The 24,992-nt window shown below is 44.5% G+C and overlaps 1 protein-coding gene across 1 annotated transcript; it reads left to right on the top strand.

The window, feature by feature from the left end:
- The first annotated feature begins 3,782 nt into the window (after positions 1-3,782).
- Positions 3,783-24,992, top strand: LOC144610912 (dual oxidase maturation factor 1-like). Its single transcript, XM_078429905.1, has 8 exons — positions 3,783-3,999; positions 8,669-8,837; positions 11,984-12,041; positions 14,182-14,316; positions 15,111-15,324; positions 16,565-16,779; positions 21,500-21,675; positions 21,789-24,992. Exons 2-8 carry the CDS (start codon positions 8,691-8,693, stop codon positions 21,807-21,809), a joined length of 966 nt encoding a protein of 321 aa, XP_078286031.1. The 5' UTR covers positions 3,783-3,999; positions 8,669-8,690; the 3' UTR covers positions 21,810-24,992.

Here is a 24,992-nt window from a genome sequence, read left to right as displayed (position 1 = left end):
GTTGAAGACCTTTTCTGTTTTTCAATTGGAATTTCATCGTCCACAGTTTAAAAAAAAAAAAAAAACAAGTCCCATCGACAACAGTGCATAATCTGCCTATTTTAATTCCCTTTAATCTTGCCTAGTGACCTTCTGCAACTGTGAGGGCCAATCATGCCTTGGTCTATGGACAGCATCTTTAAGAGTGCTGTGGCCCTCTTAGGGATGCGGCAACAATACATGGGAATGCCAGGCAAACATACATGTGCTGGCTCAATCATTCTTCAGTAGGATTCCACCTAGATGGCATTCCATCACCACACTTACTCATTCATGTAAACACATACTTTTGGTCAAATGCAGGTATCAATTATTTAAATTCCAAAAATTATTTTGTGACGTAAAGTTACTCAGGGTTTATCTTTCTGGAAGAACAAGTCTAAAGCAGGTTTGCAACGTATTGATTATTGCTCAATTATTTCCTCTGAATCTGTCTAGGGTGTGTATGTACAACATCCTTGAGACGTGCAGTTTCCTGCATCTACCTACTTCTGCTCTTATTAACACTACCATTCCTTGTTGAAGATTCTTTGAATGATCAGTAATCATTTATTGGAATCTAGGAATAAATATCACGGAGGACACCAAGTCAGAAAGGAAAGAGATTGCTAACCTCAGGGGTCCAGAATCAACTCGATCTGTGATCCTATTTTAAACATGGACAATAGGAAAATTAGGATACTGAGTTAAATCATCTCTGGATTTGAAACTGATCCTTGGAGATTGCAGTCTGAAGAAGGGTCCTGACCTGAAATGTTAGCTATCCACGTTCTCCAAAGTCTATAAGCCTGTACGTCTTTGGAGTTTGGGGGGAAACCAGAGATCCTGGAGAAAACCCACGCAGGTCACGGGGAGAACGTACAAACTCTGTGCAGACAAGTCAAGTTCGAACCCAGGTCTCTGGCGCTGTAAGGCAGCAACTCTACCGCTGCACCATCGAACATTGTACAATGTTCACTTTCATTTACAACCACACTCCAAAGACGTACAGGTTTGTAGGTTAATTGGCTTGGTATAAATGTAAATTGTCCCTGGTGTATTAGGATAGTGTTACTGTGCGGGTCGGTGCGGACTCAGTGGGCTGAAGGGCCTGTTTCCACGCTCTTTCTCTAAACTGAACTAAACCAGCCCCTCCTTATCCCACGAGTAGGCAGTCATAACATCGACCTATGCAAGATTACAGAGCTATACTTTTGACTGGAGAACATAAGTGAAGTTAAAGAAGTTTATATCAACATACAAATTGGGAGAAAGAGTGTGCCACTTGGCTCCTCAATCATGTTCTGCCTTTCAACAAGATCATCGCTAATCTGATTGTAACATCCATCTCCACAACCGTACCTTCCTCTGGTGGTCATTACCCGCTTACTTATCAGGAATCTATCTACACCCACTTGAAAAACATTTGAAGGAAGACTCACAATGTCAGAGGTTATGGGCAGAAGGCAGGAGAATGGGGTTAGGAGGGAGAGATAGATCAGCCACGATTGCATGGCGGAGTAGATTTGATGGGCCGAATGGCCTAATTCTGCTCCTATCACTTGTGGTCTTATGATCTTACGATTTGCAGATAAAATCTTCGCATCCTCCTTTTAACTTGCTAATACCTTACTTTTAAACAGTAAACTCTGTGTTCCCTACAAGAGATAAGATCCTCTCCACATTCACGCAGTTGGGATGTATGCTGATGATTGCACAAAGTTCACTTTCATTTGCAACTCCTGAGCAAATAAACCTGCATGCAGCAAGACAATCTTTCAGCACAGACTGACAGGATTCTGTATACTTCACTCCTCCATTGCGAAACTACAGTGCATACATGTCTTTCAACCTTAGCTCACAAGCCAACCCACGCATCCCATTTATTAGTCTAGTAAATTTTCTCTTGGCTGCTTCCGATATATACACATCCTTCCTTAAATAAGGACACCGAGACACGCAGATACAAAGAACTGCAGATGTTGCTTTACAACAAAAAAAAGACTAGTACAGGAGTCAAAGGTTATGGGGAGAAGGCAGGAGAATGGGGTTAGGAGGGAGAAATAGATCAGCCATGATTGAATGGTGGGGTATAGCAGACTTGAATGGCAGGGTAGACTTGATGGGCCAAATGGGCTAATTCTACTCCTATTCCTTATGACCTTAAAGTGTTGGAGTAACTCAGCGGGTCTGGCAGCATCTCTGGAGAACATGGATAGGTGATGTTTCCAATCAGGACACTTCCTCAGAGTGATTGGGGGGGGGGGGGGGGGAGGGGGGAGAAAGTTGGAAAAGAGGTGAGGGAAGCCTGGCAAGTGATAGGTGGAATCCCCCCTTATCTTTATCTGCCCATCACTTGCCTGGTTTTGTCCTTCCCCCCTCTGAAGAAGTGACCCGACCCAAAATGTCACCTATCAATGTTCTCTAGAGATTCTTTCTGACCCACTGAGTTACTTTACCACTTTCTGTCTTTCTTGATTTACTGGATGAGTGGTCACCAGGGCACATATGTGAAAGTAATTTAAGAAAGTTATGATCAGTGAGAGTTTGCTATGTAATATTTGGAAATACATGTATAAAGAAACAGACTAAAATTAATTTCGCAATGTTGACACAATAGACAATAGATGCTGGGATCTGGAACAACGCAACAAACTTCAGTGGGTCAGGCAGCATTTCTGGAGAATGATAGACACAAACTGCTGGAGTAACTCAGCAGGACAGGCAGCATCTCTGGAGAGAAGGAATGGATGACATTACCAGCATCTCCAGAGACGCTGTCTGACCCGCTGAGTTACTCCAGCTTTTGTGTCTACCTTCTGCTTAAACCAACATCTGCAGTTCCTTCCTACAAGTATCTCTTTCATCTCTGTGCTCCCGAGAAAACCTGAGCTGGAAGGAAAGATGCACTATCTGGATAAATATATCGAACCACAGAAAAGGCAAGGCAGAAGAAGAATGCAGCGGGAACAGGAGATCAGAATTCTTCTTCCTTCCAGACTCATCAGTGTGGCTTAACTGCTTCTCCAGTTCGTTCTGAAGAAGGGTCTCGACCGGAAACGTCCCCTATTCCTTTTCTCCAGAGATGCTACCTCTCCAACTTTTGAGTTACCTCAGCTTTTTGTGTCCATCTCAGGGATCTTAGAAGATAGACACAAAATGCTGGAGTAACTCAGCGGGACAGGCAGCATCTCAGGAGAAAAGGAATGGGTGACGTTTCGGGCCGAGACCCTTCTTCAGTCTGAGAGTCAGGGGAAGAGGAAGACGCACAGATAGGAAATTATCTAAGAGACGAGGGTCTTCGAGATGGACAATACACATTGGCCTGCCCAGTCATGTCTGCATCTCCTGAACAAAACCCTCAATGAGGTTTTTCCCTTATCCCTAACCAGTCTGAAGAAGGGTCTCGACCCGAAACATCACCCATTCCTTCTCTCCAGAGATGCTGCCTGTCCCACTGAGTTACTCCAGCATTTTGTGTCTACCTTCGATTTTAACCGGCATCTGCAGTTTTTATTTTCCTACACCTGCTGCCTGTCTCGCTAAGTGACTCCAGCTTCTTGTGTCTATCTGAGGATTAACTCTTGCCTCTTGTGAGAACTCACAGAGGCTACAGATTGTATTCCACATTCACCCTTCGCGAACAGAGCCAGGGTGAGCGAGTGTTAACTGTGGGACATCCAGGAAGAGCGACTGGAATTATAAATAGGCCCTTTGTCCGGGGCATGAAAGAGCATGAGTCAGCTGGCCCTGAAAATGAACAACTCAAAGGATTTCTGCAGGCGGAAATAATTTAGTTTTGACAACGTCTTCAATAACCCGCATTCCTTCCGTTCTATTGCCTTCGAGGGAGGAACTATATTTGCATAATTGGAAGACAGCTACCGAGTGACTGTACAGATAGTGCCAAACCTTCCGGGAAAGCTCACAAAAGGAGCTAGCTCTCGCTCAGACTAGACGTGCCGTGCCTTCTCTGAACAGGTGAGTTTAAATTGAAATGTTTGCTCTTTTGGAACATGCATAAATACGGTGCCAAGACTAAAACGTATGGCTTTATTGCACTCTATAGATGTTCACCAGAATCACAGATTCGGAACTGGGGGGGAAAAAAGGGGGAATATTTATATTAAATGGTGTAATTATGTTTATTTTTAAGAAGCAAATGCCCTGGAGAAGTTCTGCAAAGACGAATGAGATGGGAGGAGTTAGACTTTCTGCGTTTTGTTGAATATACTAGAGACTGGAGACACTGAAATCTTGATCAAAACCACAAGGGTCTGGAAGATTTCAGTGGTTCAGGCAGCGTCTGTGGAGATTGACACAAAATTCTGGAGTAACTCAGCGGGTCAGACGATAATCGATGATTCAAGATCGTAAATTGGGATGGAGTGTCGGAAAAATGGCTCAACATTTTTTCCTACACATCTTTTCTCCCGTTCCCCTTTGGCAAACAAATCCGCCCCTTCACTGATTATTACAAATCTGCTGAAAGGATGCAAAGGAACAAAGTCCTTTGATCTAGATTCACAGACTACACAGCTTTGAAATAGCTGGGGTCAGGGTCAGCCTGAATCTGGGGATGAGGTATCTAAAATAATTGAATAACAGAACACTGTGGAGTAGAAAATAAACGTTTTAGATCAGATGGTTAGAAGTCTAAAGTCTTTGCAAAGAAATCTCTATCTAATTTAATAAAACCAAAAAATGCTGGAAATACTCAGTAGGTCAGACTGGAGAGAGAAATGGAATTAATGTTTTATGAAATCTTTCATCAGTAACTCTCTTCTCTCTATCCATGTATTTACCTACAACATAGAACAATACCCACAGCATCTCTGCTGACCATGATGCTAATGTAAACAAAAATCCAATCAACCTGCTCATAATGCATATCCTTCCAATCCCTGTACTCCCCTTAAATGTTGCTGTCGTATCTGTTTCCATCATCCCCCTTGGCAGGCTGTTCCACACACCTACCATTCTCTGTGTAAAACTGCCTCGTAAATCTCCTTAAACTTTCTCTCACCACAAAGCTACACCCACTAGTATTTAATATCTCTACCTTGAGCACAAAAAGACTGACTCTCTACCCTGCCTATGCTTCTCATTATTTTATGTACTTCTACCAGATCCCTTAGTCTCTGAAGTTCCAGAGAAAATAAACCCAAGTTTATCTCATATCTCCTTTTAGCTCATATGCTCTAATCCAGCATTCTTAGACTTTATGTAAGGGAGCTGAAAGATTATTCTGTGGAGTGCCTTAGCAGGATAGTGATCCTGGCTAAATCATCAGTGCCAGTTGTCAAAGAGAGGGAGATCTGCACCATATTAGGGTAGTCTGAAGAACGGTCTTGACCCGAAACGTCACCTATTCCTATTCTCCAGAGATGCTGTCTGACCTGCTGAGTTACTCCAGCTTTTGTGTCTATCTTAGCATTCTGGTAAGCCTCTTCTGCACCCTCTCCAAAACATCCACATCCTTCCTGTAATATGGTGATCAAGAACTGCTCCATGTGTGACTTAACCAAACGTTTATGCTGCTATAACTTTTATTGTATACTCTATGCCTGATTGATAAAGGCAGGTATACCACATCTGAAGTCTGAAGAAGGGTCTCGACCCGAAACGCCACCCATTCCTTCTCTTCAGAGATGCTGTCCTGCTGAGTTACTCCAGCATTTTGTGTCTACCTTCGAAGTATACCATATTATTTATTTACCCACTTTATCTACTTGAGTTGCCACTTTCAGAGAACCATGGACTTGCATCCTCTGATCCATAAGGACCCTGCCTTACCTTCACCTTACTTTTGATCTCACCTCACACTTGCCTGCATTAAACTCCATCTGCCATTTCTCCACTCATATTTCCCACTGATCTATATCCCGCCATATCCTTTGACAACTTTCCACATTATCCACAACTCAGCCTATCTACAAATCAGCCCATCTACATTTTAACTTTACACTTACCTAGAACCCACTTATCTTCATAATGGTTCAACCATAAATTAAAGGATTATTGGGCTGGACAAGTGATCTGTACATTAAAGTTCAGTTCAGTTCAGTGTATTGTCACGTGTACTGAGGTACAGTGAAAAGCTTTTGTTGCGTGCTATCCAGTCAGCAGAAAGACAATATGTGATTACAATCGAGCCATTTACAGTGCATAGATACCTGATAAGGGAATAACGTTTAGTGCAAAGTAAAGCCAGGATAGTCCGATCAAGGATAGTCCGAGGGTCACCAAAGAGGTAGATAGTAGTTCAGCACTGCTCTCTGGTTGTGGTAAAGCACCACTTTCTCACAGCAAAACACAAAGTGCTGGAGAAACTCAGCAGGTCACACAGTATCTGTGGAGAAAATGGACAGATGATGTTTCGGGTCAAAGAAGGGTCGATGTTTCAGACCGTAGAAGGTCCTGATCCAAAACATCACCTGTCCATTCCCTCCACATACGCTGCCTGACCCGCTGAGTTCCTCCAGCACTTTGTGTTTTGCTCAAGATTCCTGTATCTGCTGTTCCTTGTGTCACCACATCCTTAAAAACTTTATAATGTGAACGTTTCTTTGGTGTTCTGAGTTTTGAAAATACTGTGAAAACAGTGGTAACTTGCTTCAGAATGTCACAGAACAAGCGCAAAAGGTATTAGAGTGGGGAGGATCATTAGCTCAGGCTTCTATCCCTTGCGGCAATGTACTACCCAGAAATTAGTAATTTGAGGTTCATGTGAATATTTATCACGGAGTTGCAGATTCTGTGCCTTGTAAGGCAGTAATTTTAGGAGTACACCCAGTACAAAAACTATTTAGTGGAGGCAAAGGCATAATCAGTCTTTTGGGTTGATACACTGCATCAGGACTGAGAGTGCAAAGGGAAGGTAGCCAGCAGTGTGAAGGGGCGAACGAGGGAGAGAGGGGAGTTGGTAAGGGGGAGTTGGAGGCTGGGGACGGTGGTTGTGTCAGATGATGCATGGATTAAGCTGAGGAGAGGATGATGGTCAGTTAGAGCCGGGTGAGAGAGGGGGTGAAGGTAGCGACAGAGGTTGGGAGGCGATTAGTGGAGTCCACAAAAGGGCTGCAGATTATACAATCTGATTTTTTTTAAGTGCCAAGGAGGTAGACTGGGTGGATGGGAAGAGTGAGGGAGGGGAGAGGGTCAGGACCAAGTGGATTGAGTGTGTGGGTGAGACCAGTTGGAGCTAGACTGGGAAGGTGAAGAAATACTGGGTAACAGGAGATGGGGGACGAGGCTTGGAAAGCGGATCGGGGAGGATCAAAAGGAGAGAAAAGATTACGATACGATAGAACTTTATTTATCCCAGGAGGGAAATTGATCTGCCAATAGTCATAAAACAAGACATATTGAAACATGTAATTAAAGTGACGAGTGGAAAGGATTGGGTTCGATCCCGACCACAGGTGCTGTCTGTACGGAGTTTGTACGTTCTCCCCGTGACCTGCTTGGGTTTTCTCCGAGATCTTCAGTTTCCTCCCATATTCCAAAGACGTACAGGTTATAGGTCAATCGGCTTGGTATACATGCAAAATAGTCCCTCGAGTGTGTAGGATAGTGTTAATGTGCGGGAATCGCTGGTCGGTGCGGACTCGGTGGGTTGAAGGGCCTGTTTCCGATAATGTATCTCTAAATCTAAAATTAAAATAAACTAGAGGAACAGCACCTCATATTTCACATGGGTAATCTGCAACCCTAGGGCATGAACATTGAATCCTACAATTTTGGGGAACCTACAACATTCCTTTCTCTCTTCCTCTCATCCACCCAGGTCTTACACACACCTTTCTTTCCAACCCCTCCCCTGCACCTAGTGGCGCAGTTTTCTGTTCCTTCCTTCACCTGGTTCCGCCTGCCTACAACCCAAACACTGTATCCACTCGGTACCCTATCACCTCCCCTCCCCTCCCCTCCCCTCCCACCACTGCTCCCATTTACCCGCCATCCCTCCCCTTATCCAGTTCCATCATCATCCCCTTTCCTATCAGATTCCGTGGTCTACAGCCCTCTGTTGCCTCCACAAACCACCCCCTACCCTCCTGCACTATCTCAACCTTCACTCTCTTACCCCGTCCCTCTCCCGCTTTCCATCATCTACCCAACAATCTCCTTCTCACCTGCATTTACATCGCTTTCCATCTTCTGGCTCACCCAAGCCCCTCACCTCTTCTAGTTTAGTTCAGCTTCCCTTCAGACGCTCAGTCCCGATGCAGGCTCTCAGCCCAAAATGCCAACAATCCTTCTGCCTCCACAGATGTTGCCTATCCCACTGAATCCTTCCAGCAGTTTGTTTTTTGCTCCGGATCCCAGAATCTCTGTCTCTTAACAACCCTTGTGTAGGGAGGAACTGCAGATGCTGGTTTAAACTGAAGATAGACACAAAATGCTGGAGTGACTCAGCGGGTCAAGCAGCATCTCTGGAGAGAAGGAATGGGTGATGTTTCAGGTTGAGACCCTTCTTCAGACCTCAGACCCTTCTTCGGTTACTCCAGCATTTTGTGTCTATCTTCATAACCCTTTAGGTTAATAAAAACAACCCTTTAGCTTAATTACCTAGCGTTTAGCAACCTCCTCTAATGTCACTATCTCCGTACAGAATATGGTTCATTGCACTCTGTAATGTCATGTATTTCAGACCACCACAAGAGACAGCAAAGATGACCTTTTATGATGGCCTGTACCCCTTCTACCCAACACCACGGAGACCAGTGGGGTTCAACACCATTGAAATTGTGGTTATTATCATCTTTTTAGTTTTCCTGGTGTCTTTTCTCATAATACTCATTGGCATTCGTGGAGCTGAAGTAAGTACCTATCTTATTTAGTGTTTTTACTTCTGCAGCAATCTCTTGGGAATTCAAAGGCTTCAGATGGAGCTTCCACTAAATCCCTAATGAATGGTTAAGGGAAGATTTAATAGGATTTAATAATAAAAGAAATTATGGGGGGGGGTTGAAAAAATTAATAAAAGGAAACTGTTTCTATTGTTGGATAGATATGTAATGGGAGGCATGGAGTTAATGTGGGCAGTAAAAGAATGAGAGGTGATAACAAATATATTATTGAGCAATGAGTTATTATAGTCTGGCATACACTCCTTAAAGGGTGGAAGAAACAGGTGAATAATCCATGCGGAAAGAGCAAGGCACTGAGACTAATTGAACACATGTTTCAAAGGGATAAGATAAGCTGGTCTCTGACAGCATCGGTATGATTCTGTACCATGGGGGCAAAAGCACCTCAAACCATATTAATGTAGATAGACAAAGCAAAATGGGAAATATGAGATGCTGTTCCTCCAATTTGGGTTGTGCAACTTATAACCCAGTATTATGAATATTGATTTCTCTAACTTCGAGTAACCCTACCCAGGACACACCAGCTTCTCGTTCTCACCTAGCAAACAACCAACAATGGCCTGTTTCCTTTATCATCGTTACTTTTTTGCATATCTTTCATTCATTTGTTCCATATCACTCTATATCACCGTCTATACCTTTCGTTTCCTCCCCCCCCCCCCCCCCCCCCCCGACTCTTAGTCTGAAGAAGACTGAATTGACTGATGGACTGGAATCTATGAATGTAGGTCAAAAGGAAGGCTTGACTCGATTAAAAATGAGTCCAAGTGGTTCTAAACAGTCAGAAACCTTTGGTCAGGGAAGATATCCAGAAAGAAGGAGAAACCCAGTGGTTAGGTTACATTTGTGAAGTTATTTCCTGAAATGTACATATCATTGTATATGCAACATAGATGCATGATGCCCTCATTTTGTTCAGGTTATATAAAAGTAAACTATCAGACAAGATTGTAATAATTTCATACCGTTGGTTATATTCAAAACAAAATGTCCACCAGGAAATAATTTTCTTATTAGGGTGGAAGGAGTTGTAATAGCGCCACCTTGGAGGATTGTAAATGATTGAATAAACCACAGTACAGCTGTGGAGTCATGTTCCGGTCAGCAGTGAGCTAACTTGTTATTCTGTGTCTGAGCTGAAGATATCAAGATATTGACCCAAAACGACACCCATTCCTTCCCTCCAGAGATGCTGCCTGTCCTGCTGAATTGCTCCAGCATTTTGTGTCTATCTTCGATTTAAATTAGCATTGGCAGTTCTTTCTGACACATTAATGTAAACACTAGTTCCACGTTCATTATCTTCCCACGGGGAGAACACCAATTGTGGAATTATTTTAGATACCTCAACCTCTGATTCAGTCTGCCCCTGACCTTGAGCTATTTTAAAGCAGTCCAGCATGTGAGTCTAGATCAAAGGACTTTGTTCCTTTCAGCAGATTTCAATGAAAGGGCGGAAATTTTCTAAAGGGGAATGGAAGACAAGATATGTAGGAAGGATCTGCAGATGCTGGTTGAAACCGAAGATACACAAAAAAAAGCTGGAGTGACTCAGCGGGTCAGGCAGCATCTCTGGAGAAAAGGAATAGGTGATGCTTCGGGTGGAGACCCTTCTTCAAACTGAGAGTCAGGGGAAATGGAAATAAGAGATATAGATGGTGATATAGGGAGATATAGAACAAATGAATGAAAGATGTGCAAAAAATTAACGATGATCAAGGAGACAGGCCATTGTTCGCTGTGGGCGAGGTGAAAACGAGTTACATTCAATGAAACGCAACAAGACGACTTTGAAGCTTGCACCACAACTTGGCTGGGGGAGGGACGGAGATAGAGGGGGGAATGCAACGGTTGCTTGAAGTTAGAGAGGTCAATATTCATACCACTGGGGTGTAAGCTGCCCTAGCGAAATATGAGGTGCTGTTCCTCAAATTTGCATTTGGCCCAATGGAGGAGGCCCAGCACAGAAAGGTCAGTGTGGGAATGGGAAGAGGAATTAAAGTGTTTGGCAACCGGGAGATCAGGTCAGCCCAGGCGGACTGAGATGTTCTCTTGCTCTAAATGTATTGTTGGTTTGGAATGTTGCTGTGAATTGCAGTCACTAAACTTTTATTGCGCTTGTCCTCAAAAGGAGATATTCAAACTTTGAGTAAAATGTGATTAATTCGCTACTACAGAACTAGACGTGTCTGTACAAGGTTGTTGGTGTCACACGTTCTCCAACATATGAACAGATATGTAGGGAACTGAGAGAATCCAAAGAATATACAACATGTAGAAGGCAAGATGCACAAGGGAGGCTAGTACTGCAAAGATTCAATACCTGGATCGATAGTTCTTTGGATATTAAGGAAACCAGGAGATAGTGGATTACTGCAGGAAAGAGGTCCCGAGGTGAAAGATAAACCTTGATCTGAATATTGCATGGCAGTATAAGGCATACAGGGAGGGGTGGGGTGATGAATAGCTTACATTTACTTCTATTTCTTGTAAAGCCATTTTTCCAATACTTCATCTCAATTTCATGGTGAATACGATGTTGAATCATCAATTATCACATCGCACTGTAAGGCAAGGCAGCGCCTTTACCACCTCAGACAGCTGAGGAAATTCAGAGTCTCTCTGAGGATCCTTCAGTGCTTCTACTCTGGGGCTGTAGAGAGCATCCTGTCCGGCAACATCTCAATCTGGGAACAGCTCTGCCCAGGACAGGAAGGCTATGGGAACTACACTCGCCCCCCTGCAGGACCTATAGATCAGGAGGTGCAGATCCAGAGCCAGCAACATTATGGGGGACCCCTACCACCCCAGCAACGGACTGTTCCAGCAAACGCCTCCGCTGTCACGCTGTGAAAACAGAGAGGATGGGACGGAGTTTCTTCCCACAGGCCACCAGGACTGTTAACTATTATAACTCCAGGGACTAAATTTTCTTTTCTGTATAAATTTTAATTTATATGCTGTAATTGTCTTTTTTTTTGCACAATCCGCAGGCATTGCCACTTTCATTTCACTGTACATCGTGTGTGTGTATGTGACAAATAAACGTGACTTGACTTGACTTGATTTGACTGTGTGATTTTTTTTTCCAGAGACTCCACTGGCTTGCAAGGGTAACTCTAAGTCTTTTTATTGGAGTTGTTATTGTCGGTGAGTATTGCCACACCCACCCATGTTGAAACTCGTTCATGATAATTGTGTAGTAACTAGTAAAACAAACTTATTCATTTCTTAGTAGGATGAGATGATTGCTGGCAAGCTACAGAAAGAGTGTCTCAAAGGAAGCAATGTTTGAGGAGGGAATTTTGACATTGCAGCTGAAGGCAGTGTTCAAAGCCCAGAATTAAAGGAACATTTAAGCCCTCTCTATTGTTCTTCATGAACTGCTATAGTCCATCTGTTGAAGGTCCTCCAGTTAGATGGAGAATACCTGAGTTTGAATCCAATGACAATGAAGGAGCAGTAATGCGTTTCCAAGTCAGGATGCAGTGAACCTTGTGAAATGTGGTGCTCCCACATCCCTTGCCTTTGTGGCAGAGATTGCAGGGGTCTTGGAGGTGGTGTCAGATTAACAAACTGTGGTGCATTTTCTAGATGGCACGTATGTAGCCACAGTACATAGAAAAGACTGCAGATGCTGGTTTAAATCGAAGGTAGACACAAAATGCCGGAGTAACTCTGAGGTCTGAAGAAGGGTCTCGACCCGAAACGTCATCCATTCCTTCTCTCCCGAGATGCTGCATGACCCGCTGAGTTACTCCAGCATTTTGTGCCTACCTATGGTGAAGGGTGTGAATGTTTAAGGTGGTGGCTGGGTTGCTAATTTTTGGAATGAGATTGATTGATATACTACGTCGGAAGGGACTGCGGAAGCTGGTTTAAACCGAAGATAGACACAAAATGCTGGAGTAACTCAGCGGGACAGTCAGCATCTCTGGAGAGAAGGAATGGGTGACGTTTCGGGTCGAGACCCTTCTTCAGACTATACTATTGCTTGATGTGCCACTGATTAATTGCCATCCCAGAACCCCATGGGTTCTCCAACTCCAAATTGGTGCAGTAAAGTGCACTGGTGTTTTTCTCCTGATGGGAGTCAGGGTACAACACCTTTCTGAATAAATGTAGAACCAGGGCAGAAGTGAGGTAGGGTTTGAGGGGGAGGAAGAGGAATGGACACTAATTGTTCCTTCCCATCAGAATTTCTGTAGAGACCAAGGACCCAGTTTTAGTTTAGTTTAGAGATACAGCATGGAAACAGGCCCTTCGGCCCACCGAGTCCACGCAGGCCATCAGTCACCCTCACACACATGTTTTATGTATCCCACTTCCTCACCCATTCCTTGCATACCAGGGGTAATTTACAGTGGCCAATTAATTAAAAAACCCGCCACCCTTTGGGACTCAACCCGAAACATCACCCATTCCTTCTGTCAACGTCCTCTCTTGCTGTTCTGTGATTCCCCTGCTCACCGACTCTCTGACCACGTTTTAACCCTGACTCGCTACCACAGCCACGTGTGTTTTCCGACTAGTTTTACTCTCCTCCTGATTAACTTTACTGATTGTATGCCTAGTTGTCACCTTCCCCTCAGCCAACAATGAACATTGTTCAATGAACATTGAACATAGCGTCTGAAGAGGGGTCTCGACACCTATTCCTTTTCTCCAGAGATGCTATTTGACTCCAGCTTTTTGTGTCTATCTTTAGTTTAAGCCAGGATCTGCAGTTCCTTCCTACACATGAACATTCTACATTTCCTTGATTATTGTCTGCTTTGATCTGTCGTTTTCACACATTACCCTTCCATATCTCTCGTCTCCCTCTCCCCTGACTCTCAGTCTGAAGAAGGGTCAAGACCCGGAACATCACCCATTCCTTCTTTCCAGAGGTCCTGCCTGTCCCACTGAGTTACTCCAGCATTTTGTGTGTCTATCTTCGACAATGAACTTGACTTGATGTGACCAGACTTATGGGAAGAATGAATGGGAGAAGGCTGTTACTTCATTTATGCCAGCAGCTGATCAATGTGGCAGGAAGGAAAAGGTAACTTCACGTATCTCCACTCAGTGACAGAACAACTCCAAGCAGAATCAAGAGGTGTTACAAATGAAATAAATGGAAATCTAGATGACGTCTGGCTATGGTTTAGGACAATTCATAATGGTTGGACAGTCGCAATTCATAGGATAGTCATAATGGTTGGTTACAAAGCAGTAATGTGGGACCTTTAAAGTATGTTTTCATATTCAATGCTGGACTCCAACCATTTCATTTTACATCTCTTTGCAGCTGTTAATTTCAGCAATAACTGGGAAAACGGCTATGCCACAGTGAACACAACGTATAAATCATTCAGCAATGTGAACGTAAATGCCGAAGTCGGGATTCATGTCGGGTTTTCAGGACTAAATGTGACCCTCAAAGGTAGGAATCGTTTTCACACCTTACCCTTCCATATCCCTGTGCCTTCCTCTCCCCTGACTCTCGGTCCGAAGAAGGGTCTCGACCCGAAACGTCGCCCATTCCTTCTCTCCAGAGATGCTGCCTGTCCCGCTGAGTTACCCCAGCATTTTGTGTCTATCTTCAGTGTAAACCGGCATCTGCAGTTCCTTCCGACACACTTCCATTCCCACTTGCCCTTCATCGGGTGGCTCTGCAATTTCCGTGGTATTCGTTCCAGAATGCAGATCTCACAAAAAGTATTTAAAATTGTGATGGGTTTAGTTATGGTAGCTAGAGAGAAACTGTCGAAAGACCAGGGAGCACAGACTTAAAGTGAGGGGAGGGAGGGGAAAGTTCCTAACCCAGTGAATGATTCTGCTCCTGTCACTTATAACATTGTGACATTAATGGTGTGGGAATGTTGAAATCCTGCTCCACAAGAGGAGGATTTAAGTTCAATTCATTAAATAGTAACTGGAATACGAAGGAAGAGTATGAATACTCACTCAAGGTCCCTGAACAGAAAGACACATGCAGCAATAACCAAAGATAGACACAAAAACTGGAGGAACTCAGCGGGACGGGCAGCATCTCTGGAGAGAAGGAATGGGTAAAGTTTCGGGTTGAAAAATAAAATAAAAGAGAGAGTCGCGGTGATAACCTGTGCTGTAGACCAACTTTCACTCCCTGAGTGGAGCCATCTATTGGTTGCAAAACAGTACTTCAAGAGAACTAGCTAAAGTTCTGAAGCATCTCATAATAAAATCTCCTTGCAGGAGTTCCTGAAATCCAGCAGAATGAAACCATCAACTACAATGAAGAGTTTTTGTGGAGACATGGTAACAGCTTTGCCAACGCATATCGTGAAGGATTGGAGAGGGGCCTTCCCGACCCGATCCTGTACATCGCGGAAAAATTCACTCCGAACAGCCCATGTGGTGTTTTTTCACAGTACAGGGTGTCGAGCCATTATGCTTCAGCCACAATGTGGTAAGTTACCAAACTAAGGAACCAAAAACGTTAAGGATGAAGGGGTGGGACAGCTCTATGCCATGATGGGATTCCAGTTTCCATATCATGAATTGAACTTAAATTCTCCAGCTGTGCAGCAAGATTTCAACACTCCAACACCATTAATTTCGTAAGGTCATAAGTGATGGGAGCAAAAGGAAGCTATTCGGCCCGTCAAGTCTACTCCGCCATTCAATCATGGCTGATCCATCTCTCCCTCCTAACCCCATTCTCATGCCTTCTCCCCATAACTCCTGACACCCGCACTAATCAAAAATCTATCTATCTCTGCTTTAAAAATATCCATTGACTTGGCCTCCACAGCCTTCTGTGGCAAAGAATTCCACAGATTCACCACCCTCTGACTAAAGGAATTCCTTCTCAAATCCTTCCTAAAGAAATGTCCTGCAATTCTGAGGCTGTGACCTCTAGTCCCAGACTCCCCCACTGGTGGAAACATCCTCTCCACATCCACTCTATCCAAGCCTTTCACTATTCGGTAGGTTTCACTGAAGGAGGGTGAGCTTGGAACATGATGGGAGTGAGGTTGGTGCTGGTATGGGATAAGGGGGGCGGTCGGACGAGTTTCAGATTTGTGTGTGAAGAAGAATGTTCGTGAATTCTTGTTCTCAACCTACACTTTAAAAGCCTTGATTAGATATTTGGGGAAACCAAATTGTATACACTGGAATTTAGAAGGATGAGAGGAGATCTTATCGAAACGTATAAGATTATTAAGGGGTTGGACACTTTAGAGGCAGGAAACATGTTCCCAATGTTGGGGGAGTCCAGAACAAGGAGCCACAGTTTAAGAATAAGGGGTAGGCCATTTAGAACTGAGATGAGGAAAAACTTTTTCAGTCAGAGAGTTGTGAATCTGTGGAATTCTCTGCCTCAGAAGGCAGTGGAGGCCAATTCTCTGAATGCATTCAAGAGAGAGCTAGATAGAACTCATAAGGATAGCGGAGTCAGGGGGTATGGGGAGAAGGCAGGAACGGGGTACTGATTGAGAATGATCAGCCATGATCACATTGAATGGCGGTGCTGGCTCGAAGGGCCGAATGGCCTCCTGCTGCACCTATTGTCTATTGTCTATTGTCATAACCAAGCCTGACAATTTAACCCTCTTGTTCCACGTTATGCAAAAGAAATACGTACAGGTGTTTTCTGACGTTTGGAGATTAAGGAACTGACTTTGTTCCATTTTGCTGCTCTCTAGGGTTGCCCTCGTTACCTGGATGCTCTCCAACATCCTTATCTGGCTCAATGTCCTTGTATACGCAGCCTACATGATACTGGTAACTGGTACATTCATGATATTTTCACTCATCTCCTTCGGCACAACAAGGAAGTCACAACTCTGTGCGATCCAGTTCGATGAAGTGAAATTGGACAGCAGCCTTGGTCCATCCTTCTGGCTCGCATTGGCAACAGGTAAACATTGTTTTACTCGTTGATTATATTGTTTACAGGTTACTATGTTTACATGTGTAGGAAAAAGAAACTGCAGATGCTGGTTAAAATCGAAGGTAGACACAAAATGCTGGAGTAACTCAGCGGGTCAGGCAGCATCTCTGGGGAGAAGGAATGGGTGACGTTTCGGGTCGAGACCCTTCTTCTGACCCTGATGGGTCTCGACCCGAAACATCACCCATTCCTTCTCTCCAGAGATGCTGCCTGACCCGCTGAGTTACTCCAGTATTTTGTGTCTACTATGTTTACATATTCTGTTGTGCTGCTGCAAGTAAGAGTTTCATTGTTCCATCTGGGACATCTGATAATAAAACATTCTTGACTCCCTTGACTATAAATCCCTCTCACATCTCCATAAGGTCTCATGCATCTCTGACATTAATCTCACTGCTTTTTGCAGCTTCACCTTCATCTGCCTAGACCCCTTGCTCTGGAATCCATTCCCAAAACCTCTGCCCCCCCTCTCTCTTTCTCTCCCCCTTTAGGATGCCCTCTTATAACTTACCTTCTGACCACAGTTTTGGCCATATTTCTGAATACAATATATCTTTATTGTCATTGTACAGGGGTACAACGAGATTGGGAATGCGCCTCCCATACGATGCAATAAATTAATTAGCTAGTCAGTATTAATTTATACAACCAAATGAAACAAATTAGAATAGTTTTAAACAGAATAAAGTGCAGTAGGTCTGTGCCGGTTCACTGTGCGATGTGACCATCCGGCTCAGCAGGACCGGTTCATAGTAGCTATGGCCCTGGGGATGAAGCTGTTCCTGAGTCTGGAGGTGCGGGCGTAGAAGGCCTTGTATCGTCTGCCCGATGGTAGAAGTTCAAACCGACTGTTCCAGGGGTGTGAAGAGTCTTTGTGGATGCTGGTAGCTTTTCTGTGGTGTAGATGCCCTCCAAGGCTGGCAATAAAATACTCTTAACTTGACCAATGCAGCCGTTCCTTGGAGCTGGGGGATGAATTAATTTGTTTAATTCACTGCTGTTTACTTTAGATTCAACAGGAAAGCTAAAAATTGGGATAACATTTGCAAATTGGCTAGGTTTAGGTTTTGGGGGGTTTAGATTTATTGTCGTGTGTACTTTTAGATTTAGATTTTAGATTTTAGATTTAGATTTAGATTTAGAGATACAGCGCAGAAACAGGCCCTTCGGCCCACCGGGTCCGCGCCGCCCAGCGATCCCCGCACATTAACACTATCCTACACCCACTGGGGACAATTTTTACATTTGCCCAGCCAATTAACCTACAAACCTATACGTCTTTGGAGTGTGGGAGGAAACCGAAGATCTCGGAGAAAACCCACGCAGGTCACGGGGAGAACGTACAAACTCCGTACAGTACAGCACCCGTAGGCAGGATCGAACCTGAGTCTCCGGCGCTGCATTCGCTGTAAGGCAGCAACTCTACCGCTGCGCCACCGTGCTGCCCCATATTGAGATGCAGTGGAAAATATTTGTTTTGCATGCTATCCAAACTGATCTGATGCACCACTGTACAACCAGTTCAAACTCAAGTGCAATAGATAGAGAGGAAAGAGATGTTGAAGAGTAGAGAGTTTGTATCGGATGATAGTAGATCCTTCTCTGGGAAGAGCTAAGAGTCACCACACCCTTGCGCCACCTCGTCCTTAAGGAACCAATTGGCAAATGTGACCCCTTTTTTAGCTTTCCTGGTGAATTGACAAGAGATAAGCCTAAAATGAAGGGTTAGTTACGTGTTATAGGGTCAATTACAGTTACAAGTGGTAAGAATTGTTCTGACTTTTGCTTCATAATGTCATAGGTCTGTACACCTACAACTCCATTTACCATCAAGACTTGAGCCGTCCTTAGGTGGTCAGCATTACTGTTAAATGGAGATGCAAGGAACCGCGAACGCTTGTTTACAAAAAAAAAGACACAAAGTGCTGGAGTAACTCAGCGGGCCTGGCAGCATCTCTGGAGGACATGGATTGTCTGAAGAAGGGTTCCAACCTGAAACGTCAAGTCTGAAGAAGGGTCTCGACTTGAATCGTCACCCATTCCCTTCTATCCAGAGATGCTGCCTGTCCCACTGACTTACTCCAACATTTTGTGTCTATCTTCGATGTAAACCAGCATCTGCAGTTCTTTCCTGCACACTTCTCTAGAGATCCGCCTGATCCACTGAGTTACTCCAGCACATTGTGCCTTCTTTAGCAGTGCAGTTAACCTGGTCAGCCATATATGGGCAGGGTGTCATTTTGTTTCCTGACTAACAGCTGACAATGCTGGAAATCTGCTTTTGGGTGGGGCTGACATCGCGAGATACTGATGGATATCAGGCAATGATCAACAAGAATGACGGAACCAGTTGGGAGAGATTGGGTGAAGGTTACTTTAGTTTAGTTCAGAGATACATCACGGAAACAGGCCCTTCGGCCCACCGAGTCTGCACCGACCAGCAATTCCCACACACTAACACTATCCTACACACACTGGAGACAATTTACAATTATACCAAGCCAATTATACCAAGACATACCTGTACGTCTTTGGAGCGTGGGAGGAAACCGGAGATCCCGGAGAAAACCCACGCAGGTCACGGGGGGAACGTACGAACTCCATACAGACAGCACCCGTAGTCGGGATCGAATCCGGGTCTTTGGCGCTGTAAGGCAGCAACTCTACCGCTGCGCCACCGTGCCGCACTGTTCTACTGAATAATAAAAGATAAGCCTGGAGTGCTTTGGAGACAATTGATGTCTTGAACTACAAGAAATGCCAAAACACTGAAAACTGGAAATGTGAGTTGCAAGTTCAGCTTGACTGAATATCTGCAGCTGTGGAATTCACAATGTACACAACCTTGCCTCAGTTGGACCCTCTGGGAAGACGAGCCCCTAATTACTTCCAGAGCCGGTTTGACAGAGGGTTGGGCAAGCTGAGGTGACATATGATGTCTGGAAAATTCTTCACCACCTCCCTGGGGCAAACGGAAATACCCAGAAGATCATAATGGAATGATATCATGTAGCACCTCCCCTTCATGTGATGTGTTCTCTGCTCTAGTCAACACGAAGGTCCAACCTTTGCCTCAAGATATTCAGCCAGTTGGTGCCCATTGTTCATCAGTTCAAGTTCAAGGGGCAGAATTAGAATTAGGCCATTCGGCCCATCAAGTCTACTCCGCCGATAGACACAAAATGCTGGAGTAACTCAGCAGGACAGGCGGCATCTCTGGTGAAAAGGAACGGGTGACGTTTCGGGTCGAGACCCTTCTTCAGACCCGACCTGAAACATCACACATTCCTTCTCTCCAGAGATGCTGCCTGTCCCACTAAGTTGTTCCAGCTTTTTGTGTCTATATCTTTGGTTTAAACCAACATGTCCAGTTCCTTCCTACACAAGTCTACTCTGCCATTCATTCATGGCTCGTCTATCTCTCCCTCTCAACCCCATTCTCCTGCCTTCACCCCACCACACCTGATGTCTGTACTAATCAAGAATCTCTCAATCTCCACCTTAAAAATATCCATTGACTTGGCCTCCACAGGTGTCTGTGGCAATGAATTCCACTTCCATTGGAAGAGCAAGCAGTCTATTCCCAAACAATGAACCTATTGATGTCCAATGTAGACCTGTCAAAATATGATGCCCCCCTCAGCCTGACAACCCTTGGTCCTCCCAAACCTCTCAACTTAATCCTTATCACTCACCAGAGCTCCATTGTATTCCATCCCTCCTCCCACTGCTTCAGCTTATCTAAAGGAGTTAATCTCCATGAGCCCCACCTTCCTAACTCCTCAGTATCAGCGGCACGGTGGTGCAGCGGTAGAGTTGCTGCCTCACAGCGCTTGCAGTGCCAGAGACCCGGGTTTGATCCAGACTACGGGCGCTGTCTGTACGGAGTTTGTACGTTCTCCCCGTGACCTGCGTGGGTTTTCTCCGAGATCTTCGGTTTCCTCCCACACTCCAAAGACGTGTAGGTTTATAGGTTAATTGGCTTGGTAAATGTAGAAATTGTTCCTAGTATGTGTAGGGTCGTGTTAATGTGCGGGGATCGCTGGTCAGTGCGGACCCGGTGGGCCGAAGGGCCTGTTTCCACGCTGTATCTCTAAACTAAACTAATCAGCTAGCATTCCGAGGAGCAAAGATGGACAGGGGACTTAAGGCCCACGACGAACACAGAATTAACAGGCAGGTGGGATTCGTTTATATCGGCATGGTAGCTGACATTGACACGGTTGGCTGAGGGGCCTGTTTAGTTTTTTCCATTTAGTTTAGAGATACAGCACGGAAACAGGCCCTTCGGCCCAACGAGTCCACACTGGCCACTATCCTTTGATGTCTTGTTTTCTTACCCTTCCTTATTCTCTGAGTCTTCTTCTCACCTGACGCTCATTCTGATGAAGGGTCTCAACTCCAAACGTCACCCATTCTTTCCAGCCAGAGAACTCAGCCTATCCCGCAAACCAGCATTTGCAGTTCCTTCCTAAACATGAGCCCACTTAATGGCCAACTTATTAAGAGTAGGGTGGTGATGGGACTTAACCATTGGTAACAAAGACCAGAATCGGCTCTGTTCCACTCACCTGATTATATGCAGGAGAGAGAAAAAATTGTTCATTGTTTGGTGAATCATTTATGCAAAAGTTTCAAGATTTCGGAAAGTGAAAAGAATATAACTCTCTCCTCTTTGTTGTTGCAGCTTTGCTGTCTTTAATTATCGGGATAACCATTTTGGCACTGAGCATCTGGGCTCCACACATTCTGACCAAGGTCTTCCTAATAATCAACACTGCCAATGATGAAGACATGGATGGGGAAGATTATTACAATGCTCAGTTCCGGGAGGAAAACCCTACTGATGATATGCCAATGAAAGTGAGTTTAACATTTTACCAACTCCAATAAACATAACTTTCAAACTTTTTTCAATACTAGTCCCTTAAACTATACTCATGACTTACCTAGATGTTTGTGTTCTTTATTTCCAGACCGTGGAAAATGTGGTGTAATCAGCATGAAAAGGATCCCAGGCCATGGATCTGCATGTTCTTGATGTCTAATTCTCATTGCATTTGGACCTTTAAGTCCAAATGTGCAAACACTCTTAAATTTCAGATGTTAGACGGGAGGGGAGAAACACTAATAGTTCTAACCTTGTTTCTGTGTCACTCTAATGTTTAAAAAACACCTCTGCGAGGTGAATGGTCGGTTTGGTAGGTTTCCAATTCATGGCAGGCGCATGTTGAACCAACATCAGTTTTAGATTTTTTAGATTTAGAGATACAGCGCGGAAACAGGCCCTTCGGCCCACCGGGTCCGCGCCGTCCAGTGATCCCCGCACACTAACACTATCCTACACACACTAGGGACAATTTTTACATTTTACCCAGTCAATTAACCTACATACCTATACGTCTTTGGAGTGTGGGAGGAAACCAAAGATCTCGGAGAAAACCCACGCAGGTCACGGGGAGAACGTACAAACTTCGTACAGACGGCGCCCGTAGTCAGGATCGAACCTGAGTCTCCGGCGCTGTATTCGCTGTAAGGCAGCAACTCTACCGCTGCGCCACCGTGCCGCCCATCAGTTGAAGGATAAATGTACGTTACTTGAACCTCACGAGATAAATATTACAACGGGATAGTTAATGGGAGTCATAGAGTGATACAGCCCTTCAGCCCAACCTGGCCACACCAGCCAACATGTCCCAACTACACTAGTTCCACCTGCCCGCTTATCCCTCCAAACCTGTCCATGCATGTACATGTATAACTGTTTCTTAACTGTTGGGATAGTCCCTGCCTCAACTATCTCCTCCGGCAGCTTGTTCCATACACCCATCACCCTTTGTGTGAAAAAGTAGCCCCTCAGATTCCTATTAAATCTTTTCCCCTTTACCTTAAACCTATGTCCTCTGGTCCTCGATTCATCTACTCTGGGCAAGAGACTCTGTGCATCTGCCCGATCTATTCCTCTCATGATTTTATGCACCCCACTTCTATAAGATCACCCCTCATCCTCCTGCACCCCTAGGAATAGAGTCCCAGCCTACTCAACCTCTCCCTGTAGCGCAGCCCCCCTAGCCCTGGCAACATCAACGTGGCAGAGGAAGTATCCCGACTTTGTGGGAAGTAGAGAACAATGAGAAAACCACCAGCATGGCAATTTGAATCCCCTGTTTGCACTGGAGTTGCCAGATTATCCGCACTCAGAATGGTTGCCTGGGTAGGAATTGCCAGTCTCACAAAGCAGACACAGGAGGTGGTGTGCAATGCAGTTCTGTTTGGGTTCATATTGGCATCTGAGAAGGAAGCAGAGGAGGATCCGACCGATGAACCGCAATAAATCTGCAGATGAATCAACTTTAAGCCCTGTGACTCATCAGCACACTTTGGAATAGAAGCATCTTTGCAGTGTGAGGAATCTGTCTGAATTACTGTTGTGGATATATTTTACTATTTTTGTGATTCATATGAACGAAGAGATTTTATACTGTTAAATTGTGGAAATTGGATATTTCTTCTACTAAAATATTCTTATACTGACTAAATCTAATGTGGATCCCAATTGCCACCAAGCAAATCACATGTACAAAATAAGTTTGAGTTTCTATTATCTCTGTTGCATATTCCCTTTTCTCTGGTTGTGATGTGTATATCTTTTAATCATAGAATCAATCATAGAAATGATAGTGCGAGAGAAATCCCATAGTGTACATGCAGCTCCATCTCATTTCCCAGCTATTAGTGCATGATACTGTTGGCTAGGACTGGTGCAGGTACCTTTAACATGCATTGGAGGAACTTTACCACCCTCTCTGGCAGGGAGTGTCAGATCCCCATCGCTAGGTCAGTGAAACTGTTTACTACCACCTCCTCTCAAACCTGACATTAATTTTTATCAGGTGACGTTTCGGGCCGAGACCCTTCTTCAGTCTGAAGAAGGGTCTCAACCCAAAATGTCACCTATTCCTCTCCAGAGTTGCTGCCTGTCCTGCTGAGTTACTCCAGCATTTTGTGTCCATCTTTGGTTTAAACCAGCATCTGCAGTTCCATCCTACATCTTAGGTTTAATCCTCGGGCTTGTGGTTAGCAAGACCCAGATTGGTAATAGTGCATTTGGATCCTGTGAATCCTACCTCCCCCAGATCCGATCTCTTATCTCCTACGGTCACGCACCACCGATTCCCCTGCATTGACCTCCATTAGAAGCTGGCAGGAGCGTACAAGAGGCTTTGTTTTCAGGTTATCTGGCCAGCAACTTTATTTTGACGTTGCATTTTTATGTGCTCTGCTCGGACACAAAACCTGTCTATCTGTCCAGAACCAGGGGTCGCAGCTTAAGAATAAGGGGGAGGCCATTTAGGACTGAGATGAGGAAAAAAAAAAATCACGACCACCAATTGATAGAACAGTTAAGTATTAATGAAAGGGCACAAGCGGTCATGTTGCCATTGTTAGTTGAGTCGGAAGGATTTGTTTTGCTATGTAATGGGTTCAATGGATGCACAGTTCACCTTCGCTACGTGTAGGAAGAAACTGCAGATGCTGGTTTGAACCGAGGATAGACACAAAATGCTGGAGAAACTTAGGGGACAGGCAGCATCTCTGGAGAGAAGGAATGGGTGATGTTTTGGGTCAACCTTCTACCTTCAGTTTAGTTTAGGGATGCAGCGTGGAAACAGGCCCTTCGGCCCACTGACCAACGTAATATACCACCCGTATATTAGTTCTATCCTACACACGAGGGAAAGTTTTACAGCAGGGCAAGTACTCTGCAAACCTGCATGTCTTTGGAGTGTGGGAGGAAACCGGAGCACTCGAAGAAAACCCACACGGTCACAGGGAGAAGGTGCAAACTATGTACGTACAGCACCCATAGTCAGGATGGAGCCCAGGTCTCTGGTGATGTGAGGCAGCAACTCTACCGCTGTGCCACCATGCTGGAATAATTCCAGAATACCTCTGGAACAAGTTACTTTTATCGTTTGTTTGGAGAAAATGGGTTTAATGGATTTTTATATAAACCTTACACAATTATTGAATATGTATACAACTTGGAAAAATACATTTCATTCATTTCCCTGGGCAGTCTGTGAATCTGAATATTGCTCTTTGCAAATCTTCACTTACCAAAGTTGAGAGAATGTGCACTTGTATAGAATTTTATATTTGTTTCGAATATAAATAAA

Source organism: Rhinoraja longicauda, chromosome 38 (genome assembly GCF_053455715.1).
Source record: "Rhinoraja longicauda isolate Sanriku21f chromosome 38, sRhiLon1.1, whole genome shotgun sequence".
Lineage (NCBI taxonomy): Eukaryota > Metazoa > Chordata > Chondrichthyes > Rajiformes > Arhynchobatidae > Rhinoraja > Rhinoraja longicauda.
The sequence above is the reverse complement of the archived record's forward strand: the minus strand, read 5'-3'. Positions and strand labels throughout refer to the sequence as shown.